The 15,383-nt window shown below is 37.9% G+C and overlaps 1 protein-coding gene across 1 annotated transcript in view; it reads left to right on the top strand.

Annotated features, from left to right (window-relative positions):
* The window catches only part of CRISP1 (cysteine rich secretory protein 1), a 29,761-nt gene continuing 14,378 nt past the window's right edge, over window positions 1-15,383 (top strand). Inside the window, exons 1-4 of the mRNA XM_045842831.1 lie at window positions 1-66; window positions 7,215-7,343; window positions 11,283-11,373; window positions 12,467-12,612. Coding sequence (XP_045698787.1) covers window positions 1-66; window positions 7,215-7,343; window positions 11,283-11,373; window positions 12,467-12,612 — 432 coding nt within the window. The remainder of the gene's footprint in view (window positions 67-7,214; window positions 7,344-11,282; window positions 11,374-12,466; window positions 12,613-15,383) is intronic.

Genomic DNA, 15,383 nt, shown 5'->3' with positions numbered 1-15,383 from the left:
ATGACAATGAAACGCTTCTTATTTTTGGCTGCTGCTGCTGGCTTTCTGCCTGTTTTGATTGTAAGAGTATTGTGAGGTTTCCGTATCATAATTACTACTTTTTGGAAGAAATAAGAGCTAACCTTGTAGGAGACTCACCTTATTACAGGCAGGGTTGTGAGGACTCTGACTATTACTCACCTGGTTCTCACCATTGCCCTGTCAGGCAAGTGCAGTCTTAGTCCCATACTACAGAGACCCGTAAAGTCCTGTAGCCAAGGTTAGATGACTAGGAAGTGGCAGAGCCTAATAGTAAACTGAAGTAGTTTGGTTCTGTGGGCTCATGCTTCTTATAGTCCTTCTGGATAATTAAAAAAAAAAAGAAACAAAACTGAGAATGTAGGGCAAGAATTACTTATCTATAATTCATGCATGTATTTTCCATGACTAAATGCGGGGCGGGGGTGGGGGGAACACTGCTTTGTTCTGTTTACTGGGAAAAGGTAATTGTTCCATTAATATCCAAACTGAGATGGCTGATTTATAACTATAAGAAGATTGTAACACATCAAAATTGAATATAAAATGAATGGTGCCAAAAGTAAGGACAGGAGTATTATATAAGGAGCTATTAGCAATGGAGTGAATATATAAGGCCAGAATCTCACTGCTTATTAAAAACAAGAACTTCAACAATCAGAAACAAACAAAACACTCAAAGGTATAATAAGAAGAAATAAGTCTCAAATATGTTGTGCTCACCCACTAATATGTACCTCTAAATACCTCAACAATGTAAAGAAAATATTACACTTTTTAATATTTCCAAAAATATTTTTATTATAAGCTGAAGTTTATAGCTTTGGTATATAAAGTGTTTTTTATATTTTTATAAGCTAGATAATGAGGGGAACTTCACAGTGAGGTTCCCTAGGCTGCCACAGATGAGAATAAAGAGTAGTCCAGGATACAGTCTTGTTGCAGGAGAAGGGGTGGCGATTCCCTCTAGTGGAGAATGCCCAGAGCCCTTCTCCAACATGGCTTTTATTAGGGCTGGGAAGTACAGGGGGATACAGAACACGTGTATAGCTTATCAATAATTGTCCAACAAGGCTATAGTTATAAAAAACTAACACTATCTATAGATAACAACTGAAGAAACACAGAAATCTCTTCAGGTTGGGGTCTTTGAGACATGCAGATGCCAGATGGTTGTAAAGGCGTATATCATGAAGTAGAGTTTCACTCCTTATGCCTTGTACTCAAACGTCTGGGTTATACTGACAGGGCTTATCATTGAGCAGAGCTGGCTTCAAAGGACAAAAATGTGCATTTCAGGACTGATTCCCACAGGACCCTTCATGTTAAAATCGAATCATGCCTGCCACCTGCATTACGACCTGGTTTTCCAGGGAGACTTGCCAGCCCCTTTCAGAGCTTGCTTTCATGGGGCTACGACCTCCGAATCCACACAGAGCAGTCCCCAACAAGATAAGTCAGACATGAAAGGTACTAAATATTATAAACAAAAGAAAATCCATATGCATTAGACTATTGGGGTGTTGGTTTAGATCATATCACTCACAGATTCCTCCTTCTTGCCTTCTGACTCTCTGCCCATTTACTCCCCCAATGCAGAGGGTGGATCTTCACACTTCACAGTAAGGAAAAGCTAACCTGAAACATAGCAACCATTTCAGAGTGTGGGGGGTTTGAGGGTAGGGGAAGGAAGACAGTGAGCAAACTACATTTGCTTTAAGACCTAGCTAATACTATACTGGTATAGGCCACTTAGCTCAAGTTCTTGGAGACAACCTGGCCCAGGTTGACATGTGAAAGAAGGCATCAGTATCACATACCAATATCCAATACTCTCCAAGAATACAAAGAAAAAATGTGAAAGGGTTGAAGGAGTTGATAAAATGACACATCTATATTCTATAGACAGATAGTTATTGGAACATTTACATATAATTTGATAAAAATTTGCTTAGAAAATTAAGGCTTAAGAATTTTAAGTGAAAACATGAATATAACAAAAATAGAGCCCTTCAAACACATGAATCTCAGTTAAAGTAAATAATAATCTGTTTCAATTTGTACCCTGCCCAAAAATCATGTAATACTTTCCATTTTAAAACTCCAGATAGAAAGTAAATAGGTTGATTGCATGGCTTGAATGTTATTTTAAAATTCCCTTCAATGGTAAACTTTACTGGGATACTAGGCATCTAATTGGACAGATTTTTTTTTTTTTTACTGAGATATAAAATTTTCCATGAGACTCTGGTAAGTGTTACGGAATGTGGTGTTTGAATAAAAAGTATAGGGAGTGCAAGCAGGTAACTAAGCTGGTTTGATCTTGTTGAATGTAATTAGTGATTACTCTGGTGATTAGGACATGGTGCCTCAGCTCTAAAGGGTATATAGACATGGCTTGGTAGAGCAAGCTGAAAGGGCATATGAACAAAGGGACAGGCTTAGGCAAATATTCTGAGAGTGTGGAAATCGGCACTTTTCCTTTTGGAATAACAAAAAGAAAATCACTGAGACTAAAGCAGAGAGAAGGAGGGGAGCGTGTCCTAAATAGAGCTTGGGAAGTCAGCAGGGTCTTCTTAGGCTCAGTTAAATATTTGGTTCTTTCTAAGACTTGTAAACTGTTGAAGACTTTTAATGGAAAGGTGACTCCACTGTGTCTGTACTTTGCAGTGTTTACTCTGGTTGATGACTGGAGAGCAGACAGTGAGGGACTGGATAGGGCAGTGAGAGGGAGGATGTAGAAATAATGGGGCACGTGCTAAGTATGGGAGGCCGGTAGAAGGCCAGGCTATAGCTACAGCCAGTCCAGGTGAAGGAAGAGAACTATGAGAGTAAGAGAAAAATGAAGAGAATGTGTCGTCCTTTACACTAAGAAAATGACTATTTCTACACTGAAAACTTAGTCAAAGGACTTAGCTGCCAATAGACCAAGTAGGATGAAGATGTTTAAAGAATATATTGAATTTACAGTTTGAGTTTGTTGGTGACTTGGGGCTGTTTGGTGTTTTGTAAGATGTTGAGCAGAATCACTAGCCTCTCTCCACAAGATGGCAGAGTTCTCTCCCTCATCCAGTCTGACAACCAAAAATTCCTCTAGACATGATCTAATGCTTAGTGAGAAGAGAGGGAAGTTGGGGAGGGGGCATATCACCACTAGTACAAACCCACTGTTTAAGTGGAATAAGTGAGGAGTGGGTGAATGTAAGACTATGTTACTTAAACAGCAGGGAATTATAGACAACCATTGCTAGCAACCTCTTCAGGAATTTTGATAGAAAAAGGAAGTAAAGAGAAAGGATGATGCTTGAATGGGGAAGTGACATAATTAAAGAGTTTTGTTTATTTATTTTAAGATACAAGCATCATTGTCATGAATAAATGCCAGTGAGAAGGACCAAGACAAAAAAATGGTTGTAGATAAAATAGAAAGATAATGAGTAATAGAAGATTTGGGGAAAGGTGTAAGAGAGTGGACTAAATAACACAGGTTGTGAAATGTGCTTTTGAAAGAATGACCTGTTTTTACTTTGAGGAACCCAAGACAATTTTTCATAATGGCTGTACCACTTTGCATTTCCATTAACTGTATAATAGGGTTATCTTTTTTCACATCATGGCCAACATTTGAAATCTTTTGTTTTTTAATAATTGCCACTCAAAAAAAAATTTGGTCATATTCTATTGTGCTTTTGATTTGCATTTTCCTGGTGAATAGCGAGGTGAAGAACCTCTTCGTGTACCTGTTGGGCACTTCTGTGTCTTCTTTGGAGAAATGTTTGCTCATGTCCTTTGAGTAATTTTTAATAGGGTTATCTTTTGTGTTATTGGGTTGTTGAGTCCCTTATATATTTTGGATATTAACCCCTTATCATATATATGGTTTGTGCTATTTTCTCCCCTTCTGTAAATTGTCTTTTTCATTTTATTGTTACCTTTGCTGGGCAGGAACTTTTTAGTTTGATATAATCCTATTTGTCAGTTTTTGCTTTTATTGTCTTCTGAACAAAAGGGGCCACATACTAAACCTGACAGGCCCAGGAGAGGCCCATGTGGCAGCCCTGCAAACTCAGAGACCTAAAGTAACCACAAAGAATGATCTAAAGTTAAAAATGTTCTAGGAGCAAGCGATGGCAAATAGTCATGTCCTAGGCTAGAATCTGACAAAAGTCCACCTTTACCTCAATAGAGCCTCTCTGTTGTCTTCTTGCATCTATGATAACCCACCTTTGGAATGTCAGATTTCTTTTTTCGGGAGGCCTGCAACCACAGGTCCCTCACCAGAGGGAGACCACAAATCCCCTCATTGTTACTGTTACTGTGTTAATTGTTAACTGTCTACTCTCTTATACCCTCCTGTGTGAAAGAAATATGTGTCTACCACTTTACTTTTTATGGAATTCCAGAGGTTTCCCTGCTTTGCTTTCTCCTGCCTCCCTAATCTATCACCAATAGACTTCACGTAACTCACCTATGCATCCTCTTTTGATTGTAATGAATAAAATAAGGTGCATTACTGCCCTTCTCCAGAGCATTTTCTCAGTCCGTTGAGGTTTTGCTTCCCTACAATTGTCGTCAGCTTGGCTCAAATAAACTCATACAAATTCTCTTCAGGTTTGAACATCTCTTGTGTTGATAGTCTGTGCTTGCCAAGACTAATAGCAGTGCTTTACCTGTGTTTTTGGCTAGGTCATTTATAATTTCAGATCTTATATTTAAGTCTTTAATCCATTTTGAGTTGATATCTATGTATGGTGTAAAATAAGGGTTTGGTTTAATTATTTCACATGTGGATATCCTGTTTTAAATTTGCCAAGAGAACAGATCTTATGCTAAGTGTTTCTACCCCATACACAAAGTAATAATGATAGTTATAATAATGAGGGTGACCAAAGTGTCGCAGGTTCGATTCCTAGCCAGGGTACATGCCTGGGTTGCAGGCCATAACCCCCAGCAACCACACATTGATGTTTCTCTCTCTCTATCTCCCTCCCTTCCCTCTCCAAAAATAAATAAATAAAATATTTAAAAAAATAATGAGGGTGGGAAACATCTTTAGGAGGTGATGAATATGTTTATGGTCTTGATGGTGATGGTGGCCTCCTGAGTGTGTATTGATCTCAAACTCACTGAGATGTATACATTCAATATGCACAACATTTTACATCTCAATTATATTTCAATAAAATAGTTTAAAAAACACACAACAAAGTGTAACCTATTCCACAGTACCACAAAAGATTTAGCTGCAGTCTGAAGAGAAGTTGAAGCAGCTGCCCTCTGATAGCTTCTCTTCACTGAAAAAAGTGAGATGTATTGGGAGAGTCAGGCATTACTGGGGTGGAGTGCACCCCAGTTCTGTGATAACGTTGTGGAGAGAGAAAGTGTGACGTAAGCAGGTAAGTGAGTAGAACTGATGAGCAGAATTAAAGGATAATTTGAGATCAGACATTCTGATAATGGGTGGTACCAGTATTAGTTATGTTCTAGTATCTTTTGGCCAATTCTCAGCTGACTTAATGCAGGCAGGGAAATTTTTGGTCCCATCCAAAGGTGGGGTGTTCCTCTAGGAGGAAGGGCAGGCAAAGCATTCAATCTTTTAGCAAGACATTTTTGAAATGAAGACACATGAGTAGAAAAGAAACAGCAAACAAGAAAGGGGAAACAGAGAAAATAAAGAATAAGCTTGATGGCTAATGAAATGCCTGAACTTAGCAACTGGGAAGAACAGGGAATCACAGTCAGACAGTGAAATGCTTGACCAGGTGATCAGGTAGGGAGCTTATGACCTTTAGGAGTGATCGTGAGATATGGACTATGACCGTCAAGGTGGAGAACTGAAGAGGCTTGTAAAACGGGTTTAAGAGAGGAAGAGTTCACAGGCCTGAGATGTCAGCGAGAATGATCTGTGTGGATGCTGAGTCCCTCAAGTGGACGAAGTCATTAGGTGGACAAAATGAATTTGTTTCAGGAGACCCAATGTTTATGAATAAGAGGAAAGGATAGGAATATTGTTATAGGAGAGTAAATATTCAGGCATGAGGAGGTAGCACTAAGTACTGTTAGTTTTACCAGAGAAGGGTTTTCTAGAGGAGCAAGGAGAGTTATAATCTGGCAATGAGAGGAGGGTGCTCATGAGTCACCAACCTCTCCTGTAGCCTAGACCAGAGTCACCTGCATTATGAATGGAAAATAGCACCAAAATAGTGTGTTTCTGAGAAAATAATGTCCCCATGGAACAGCCTCTATGTAGGTCTTCTGAATTTCCATATTTATGGCTTTTCTCTATACCCCAAACTGATATTAGAAAATAAAGGACATTAACTACTACTATATTTGAAAAAGGTATGACATTGGATCCTATCTATTCAAAAACTATATTCATAGTCCCATGGTAGTTGAGGAATAAATAGATATCACTCAAGTCACACTATATAAGTTTTATCACTATTTTTAAGGATATGAATTATATGTGATATATCATAAACACAGAAAAGCTGCTCTGTATTTCAATTAATGTTAACCTAAAATATTAAGGAGTTATTTTTCTTCTTAGTTGTAGGATAAAAGGTAAACACATTTTTTTGTTCATGTGAATTCTAGATTATAGATGATTTGAATCCTATTTTATACCTACAGATGTAAACATTAGTGCTTTCTCATACAAATAAGACAAAGATGTACAATCTGAGTTAAAGAGACTTGAATCTTTGTACTTGTAATGAATCTCTTACATTAGGTTCTCCAAGATGCAGATCTTTAAACAGGAATTCAAGTGTAAGTGGTTTATCTGGGAAGCAAAGAGAACACTTGGAGGTGTGGTGGGGAATGAGCCAAGGAGGGGAAGTCAGTCAGTTACAGGTATGCTACCAAGACATCATACTGTGGTTCATACTGTCCAATAACACCTGCTTCAACCTGGCCCAAAGTACCAATTATGAATTTCAAAAAGCCCATCACAGAATATTGTACTACTCTATAGCCTTGTACAATGTCAGACAGACATATGGAAATCCTTAAAACTAGCACTGGAGAAGTGGAAACTAACATATAGCAATAACAAATTTTAAAATACTCTTCATCATTATTTATTCCATGTAAATTATAAATTAAAATTGTGTGTAGGTCTGCAAAGTAATAAATTGTACCTGACAAATTCCACTTTAAAGAAGAAAGACTAATTAATTTTCTGGTAACAGGCAAAACCACCTGTGGTTCCATATAGTACAGTCCTTACTGACTTGGCAACTGTTCAAGAAAAAATTGTTACTCTGCACAATTACATCAGGAGAACAGTATTTCCGGAAGCCAGCAACATGGTGAAAATGGTAAGATTATTCAAACAGCAGTAACAATGATGATGATGATACTAATGGTGTTTATTGAGTTTTTATAAAGTTCTACTAGCTTTCAATATACTAAAAGTTTGGTCTTCACAAGCAAATCTGTGGCATAGTGGCAGAAGAAAGAGAAGCCCAGTGGAGGTAAGCAAATGTCCCAATTTCATGCAGTTGGTGAATGACAGAGCAACAATCTCAACACAGCCTGGCTTCATTCACAGTGTGCCCTAGAACAGTGCTGGCTTCATTCACAGTGTGCCCTAGAACAGTGCTTCTCAAACCTCAGTGTGCTCCAGAACCACCTGAAGAACTGGGCACAGCCAGGTTCCTGGGCCCCCCTCTCTGACCTCCTGATTCGGGAGGTCTGGGCTGGAGACCAGGGTAAGCTCCTGCTGATTCTGATGCTGCCGGTCAGTATCCTCTGTATAGCACACCTTGTTTCACAAGTCTTTGAGGCATTTTATAGCTGTTTTTCTTAGGCAACAGCCCAGAGGTTAAGACATTCTTCTGAGAGTAAAGATGACCAGATTCTAAGCCAGGTGAGGCTGCCAGGTAAACATATCAACAAATCTATTTTCCAGCTCCCTTACATCTCATAAAAGGAGAGAGAAATTATAGTTCTGCTATAAACCTGATGGGTGAGCAGATTAGGTGCTATAAAACAAAACAAATTTAGGGAAGTCTCAGGTGATTGGCACTGCATTTATTACCTCACAGAAGTATCATTCAGATTTTGGGGGAACCTTATCCTGGTTGCTCAAACCCTGAACTGGCCTAAAGTAGCAAGGGTTAGAAATAGTGCAGACTCTGGAGGATGATTCTAAGTGACATTTTCCTCATGTTAAGTTACAAAGTGGAGGAAACAAGTGAATAGATAAATAACTTCAAAGTGTATCTCTTGGTCATCTTAGAATACAAAGTGTTATTTGAAGAAAACAATAAAAATCGAAGGCCCTTACCAGCATTGTCACATTGTGAGTGCTGTATCTGACGTGCATATTGTGCTTATCATTGACAGTCACTCTTCTGAAACCTATTCTATTAATTCATTTAATTCAATAGTCCTGTGATTACATACTATCATTTCTATTTTACAGGTGATTAATCTGAACCTCTGAGAAATTAAGTAGCTTCTCCAGTCATAAGTACTGGATCAGTACAGATACAAATGCAAATGGCCAGCTCCAGGCACCTGCTCTTAATTATTGACTTCCCTTAAGACAAACATGGTCTATACTCCTTGGTTTCTAGATGGGCAAATAAGTGTAGCTGGCAGTATCGAAGAAGTTACAGAGTAAGGGGAAATTATAGGCTCTGATTTCAGAATTCATTATTGTGGATTAAAGGTTTATACAATGGAAACAGAGTATAAGAATGGACTTACTCAAATGCTAATTTACAAAAGTATGAGAGACCAACAAGATGGTAAGTCAAGCACACCAATAAAACTGAGTAACATTTTAAAGGGACTATGGGGATTGAGCTCTTCCATAAACAATGCATAGGATGTGGATAGAAAGAAAATTACAGCATTACTGTAAGGCTGAAAAGTCTATCACAACTGTTATTTTAAAAAAGAAATTTCTATATGTTGGGTTAAAAACTTTTGAGGTCAAACAAGATTAGGCATGTCCAGGGTGGTTTGGCCATAGACAATAGGGTTAAGAATTAATAAACAGAACCACTTGTTAAAGGCAGAATTCATGGCTTTGATACAATAACTATAAACACTCATTTGTGATTTCAATCAAGGGTGTATCACAAAAACAGGGTATCTTATCAACATAAATCAGAGGTCATGTCCGAGAGAGCTTCCTCAAAGAGGTCTGAACAACAGACTCTGTATAATGAATGTTGCAGGTAATTTACACAGCAACACAAGCAGACTCTGAGATAGAAATTAGCATGCGGGATGTTTATTGGGGAACAATCTCCAGATTTAGGCCTATGTGTGAAGGTAGAGAGGGAAACAGCATTGGGTATATGGAGGATGCAGGGCCAACAGAGGTCTTAGCTACTCCCATGGGAAACTATGCAACTAGAACAACCTTTCTGAGTTGTCCTGAGTTGGAGGGAGGTGGCCTGTCATTCACAGTTCCCACATGGACTCACTGTTGGATATGGCTGCCCAGAGAAGGGGTTATACTCATGAATAAGGACAATGTTAGGGAGGATGGGCAGTAGTAGAGTTGTCTATGGGCAGGACTCCTCCCTTAAGAGGAAATAAGTGCTTCACTCGAGAAAGGGTCCTGGGGAGTGCATCATAGTATGTGTGACAAGCAATCAGCTGTAAGTTAGCCAGATAAGTTCCTGTCCCAAGCATTTGGTAACCTGGCCATTATAGGCAGGAGTTTGAACTACTGGGTGTGATTAATGATGTTGCCACTGCCAGGAGATCTCATGTCCTAATGGGATGTGTTATGTCCTCTCTATTTCTTCTCTAAGATGTGTTCACTACTAAAATCTTCTCTTGAATGAAACAAACTCAACAAAACCATGTTTTTTTCTTTGATCTTAGGTTAATGAATTACTCAATTCATCTCACAGTTTACTAAATTCATCAACCTGAGGTATAATTCTAAGAAACATATATGATGGCAGCATATGCATATAATAGTTAAACGTTGAAGCCAGGATAAATATTGTCAACCTGTTTTAGGGTGTCATCCAAAAATTGTTATAAAGAGTAGCTAAATGACTTATGTAAAATCCTATAGTAAAACACCAACTCTGTAACTTTGGTTGATAATGTGCTGCATGCAGATATCTGAGAAGTTTTTTACATGAACGTCACACAGTGTGAGAAGGAAAGGGTATCGGGAGAATGTTTGTCACAGAGTCCCATAACTCGTGACATAGATATTCTGCATTGCATTTTATTGGAAGATAAACCAAACAAAATGTTACAACTCAGCACAACTATTGCGCACTGAGAAAGAATTAAGAGCACACATTCTGGAGCCAGAACACCCTAGATTCTAATTCTCTTTTTACCACGTATGTGTTGTTTTGTCTTAGAAAATAATGCGACATTTCTGTGCCTCAATTTTCTCATTGGCAAATGGGAATAATAATAGGACTTCCTTTGTAGGATTGCTGTGAGTAAAAATGAGGGAATATTCATACAGAATTAGTAACAGATCCTGGCATGTAGTACTAGCTATAATTTGTATTATTATTCACAATTTTATATGGAAATATGTGACACTGTATCTGCTTCTAGTCACAGTTATCATTTACTTACTGGACATGTAATATGAGATTTATCATATCACAATTATATTACATTAGCTATCATATAAAAATTTTTGAATAAACAATTGGGTTAAAGCTGAAGAAACTGATATTCAAAAAGATTAAATAATTTATACCAACAACTAAGAGGAGGGATTTCTAACTTTGGTATTTTTTTCCTGGTAGTATTTACTTAACCTCTTCAATACATCTAAGAGAGAAGCTATATCTGAACTCTATTACCAAATTCTGATTTTGTAAATTCAAAGGCTAAAACAATGAATTAGAAGTCGTATCTTCCTCTTTCAATTAAACTATTCAAATTAGTATAATTATTTACATTATCTTAAATTACTTAAATTGAGGATATTTCTAACTGGATTTTTAAAAATGATAAACTGAAATCTTATTATGGAAACATTAAGGCCTAACTGGTGTGGCTCAGTGGATTGAGTGCCAGCCTGTGAACCAAAGGGTCACCAGTTTAATTCCTGGTCAGGCCACATGCCTGGGTTGGCCAGATCCCCATTAGGGGTGCACTAGAGGCAACCACACATTGATGTTTCTCTCCCTCTGTTTCTCCTTCTCTTCCCCTCTCTCTAAAACTAAATAAATAATTTTTCAAAAAAAATTCTTAAAAAAAGGAAATGTTAAGGTCATGTGTTTGTATAATATTTTACTCTTCCACTGTAGAGTTGGAATGAAGAAGCTGCCCAAAATGCCAGAATAGTGTCAAACAACTGTGACTTGGCAAAGAGCAATGCAATTAGGAGGCGAATTTCAAGTAGGTATATTTTTATATGACTCCCCTTTGTGCTTACAGGTCCTCAGGGATTATTAAGTAACCCAGAAAGGGTAATTCAATTCATGTCATCCATATTTACATTTGCTCCACAAATGACAGTGAATTGTGGCCCATTACAGTTTCATTAATTTTTTTTTAATTTGGATATTCAATTTTTTCAAATTTCATATTCTAATCATTAAAAGAAAAGAGTCAAAACTCTCAGTGTTACAGAATATCTGAGTAATACAATGATGACTGTTATGTACAGCTAAATAGCTAGAAGTTTCCACTTTACATTATTTCAGCTACCCACAACATTCCCATACCTTGAGCTTTGGAACACTGACACAGTTGAGGAGTTATATCAACTCTCCTGAGCTTCCCAGAAGAACAATTTTAGATGCTCAAAAATGACTCCATCTCATGGCATATGTAATAAGTGGGTCACTGTTAGTTTCCAGGAAAGCCAATACCAACTCCTACTCAAGTAGAGATGACTATTTATGAGATATTGTTTATTATAAAATATTTAAAAATAATAATGACACCTCTATATTTATTGATTATTGGGCATCTTTGCCCAATATTGTTGAGCAGTGAATTAGCAATATGAGTCTTCCTTCCCCAGAGAAATGCACATCACTATTGAATACCATGTTTGCTTAAGAGCTCACATCACAAATGGGATGGCTAAATGAGCAAGTGTTTATTTCAAAGACCTTACATTATTATTACCGCTGTGTATGTAGCTGTTTTCAAACCATGAGCCCTGTTATAAGTCATAGTCTGCTCTGACTGATCTCACTTTTCTTCATCAGCTAAGTGGCAGAGACTGAAATGTTGATTGATTTCATTTCCAAGCTTTGCACATCATCTTGTACTGTCAACTTTTCACCAAACCTGAGCAGCAGACATTTATTCATCAGTGAGAAAGAAGACTGCCAGCAGTGATACAACCGAGTTTGCCTCCTCTTAAAAGACATTGCTTGAAAGACCAGTATGGCATTTATAAAGCACAAATGAGGAAATTGTCCTTGTAAAGTATTTTCAAATTTTTAGAGTATGACCCAGCCTTTTTCTCTCCTTTCAGATACTTTTTGTGGAGAAAATAAGCATTTGACATCTCATGTTATCCCATGGTCAGAGGTCATTGAAATTTGGTACAATGAGTCTATAGATTTTCATTATGGCTATTGGTCACCAGTGGTTGAGGAGAAACATGATCGTTACATTCAGGTAACTTGGGAACTGGCAAATATCCACATTGCTTAAGTGACTGTGATCATGTGAGAAACATAGGTGACTGAGAACTAAGGAAAATCATTCTACCCATGTTTTGAAAACTTATACTAAACTCATTGAGTCCCTCTTATAATTTGCAGCACAAGGAAGTGTGATTCCCTTCATAGATGACTTGGAGAGGATGTTTCCTCCTTTACATAATTGATTTTCTGGGATTTAAAAAACCATAAAATATCAATGTTATTTATAAATTATGTTTGTAAAGAATGAAAATAACTGTAACTTATACAGAGAATCCCCATTTTCCATTTTATTTATATTATGATAAAATAATATATATATTTAAAAGTTGTAATTTTAACCACTTTTAAATTATGTACCATTAGTGTTCACTGATATTAACTACATTCAAATATCACCACCATCCTTCTCCAGAACTTTTCATCTTCCCAAACTAAAACTTCATACCCATTACACAATAATTTCTTCTTCCTTCCTTTCCCCACTCTCTGGCAACCACTAGTCTACTTTCTGTGTCTATGAATTGAATCACATAATACTTGCCTTTTTATGTCTACCTTATTTCATTTAGCATAATATCCTCAATCAATATTTATCCATGTTGTAGCATGTGTTAGAATATTACTCCTTTGTAAGGCTGAACAAAAATTTATCATATGTATATACAACCTATTGATTATCCATTCATCCATCAATAGATAATAAGGTTATTTCTACTTTTTGACTATTGAGAATAATGTTGCTATAAACATTGGTGTACAAATATTTGTTCATATCCTGTTTCAGTTATTTTGGGTAGGTACCTAGATATAAAAAGTCTGGATCATATAGTAATTCTATGTTTAATTATTTGAGGAACTCTCATATTGTCTTCTATAGCAGCTGCACAGAAATTTCCAGTTTGTTCACATCTACACTGCATGGTGCCATAGCAAGATACCACAGGCTGGGTAGATTAAACAATATAAATTTATTCTTGCACAGTTCTAGAGGCTACAAGTCTGTGAACATCTGGAGTATAGTCACTTTCTGTGAGAGCTCTCACCCTGACTTATATATGGCCATCTTCTCACTATGTGGTTACATGGTCTGTCCTCTGTTCATACCTGGAGAGGGGGTTGAGCTCTGGTGCCCTTTCTTAGAAGGACACTAATCCTATTATATCATGGCCCCACCCTTATAACCTCATTTAACCTAAATTAATTCCTTAGAGACTTCCAAATAGAGTCACACTGTTTGGTTAAAGCTTCAGAATATGAATTTTGAGGGCACATAAACATTCAGTACATAACACACACTTCTAATATTTGATGTTGTTTTTTGTTAGTGCTGTTTTTATTTGTTTTGGTTCTACAAAACCTGGTAAGTGTGAAGTGGTATTTCATTGTGGTCTTGATTTGCATCTCTCTAATGATTAATGATGTTGGGAACCTTTTTCTGTCCTGATCAGCCATTTCTGTATCTTCCTTTTAAAAAATTTTCATTGTCACTGCCAGAAAAGATGGAGGCATAGGTAGACACACTGTGCCTCTTTGGACAACCAAAATAAGGACAACAAAAATTTAGATACAAAATAACAATCAGTACTGACAGAAAATTGAACTGTGTGGAAGTCCGACAACCAAGGAGCAAAAGTAAACACATTCATCCAGACTGGTAGGAGGGGCAGAGTCAGGCAGAGAAGGGTTGCAGCAAAGAAAAAGTGGTGGCTGGCAGACCCCAGTGGGCACAAAGGCAGCAGCAGGCGGACCTAGCAAGGCGGCAAATTGTGGAGGGGCTTGGTGGGCAAAGCGGCTGGCTGACCAGGTGATCCCACATTTGCATGCAGATAAACCAGGTGAGGCTGGGGAGTGAGACAGACCAAGCAACCCAGGGCCCCAGCACAGGGAAATAAAGCCTCAAACCACTGATTGAAAACACCTGTGAGGGCTGAGGTGCCAGAAAAACTCCCAGCCTCACAGGAGAGTTCTTTGGAGACACCCACAAGGTCCTAGAATGTAAACAAACCCACCCACATGGGAATCACCACCAGAAGGGCCCAGTATGCTTGGGGAAAGCAGCAGAAGTGACTAAAGTCCAGCAGAGAGCAGAGAAAGCACCATTGTTCCTTTTTGGACCCCTGCCCCACATACAGCTTCACAACCCAGCGACGTTGGTTGGCCCACCCGAGCAAACACCTAAGGCTCTGCCCCTCACTATGTAACAGGCATGTCAAGACAAAAAAATGGCCCAAACGAAAGAACAAATCAAAACTCCAGAAAAAAGACAACCAAGTGATGAAGAGATAACCAACCTATCAGATGCACAGTTCAAAGTACTGGTGATCAGGACACTCACAGAATTGGTTGAATTGGGTCACAAATTACATGAAAAAAATGAAGGCTATGCTAAGTGAAATAAAGGAAAATGTACAGGGAACCAATAGTGTTGAGAAGGAAACTGGAACTCAAATCAATGGAGTGGACCAGAAGGAAGAAAGAAAGAACCAAATAGAAAAGAATGAAGATACAAGAACTCAAAAAAAAATGAGGAGAGGCTTAGGAACCTCCAGGACATCTTTAAACATTCCAACATCCAAAACACAGGGGAACCAGAAGGAGAAGAGGAAGAGAAAGAAATTGAAAACTTATTTGAACAAATAATGAAGGAGAACTTCCTCAATCTGGCAAAGAAAATAGACTTCTAGGAAGTCCAGGAAGCTCAGAGAGTCCCAAAGAAGTTGGACCCAAGGAGGAACACACCAA

This window comes from Phyllostomus hastatus, unplaced genomic scaffold, assembly GCF_019186645.2.
Source record: "Phyllostomus hastatus isolate PE091 unplaced genomic scaffold, TTU_PhHast_1.1 phas_contig_40, whole genome shotgun sequence".
In the NCBI taxonomy this organism is placed as follows: Eukaryota; Metazoa; Chordata; class Mammalia; order Chiroptera; family Phyllostomidae; genus Phyllostomus; species Phyllostomus hastatus.
This window is presented reverse-complemented; position numbering and strand designations above follow the sequence as displayed.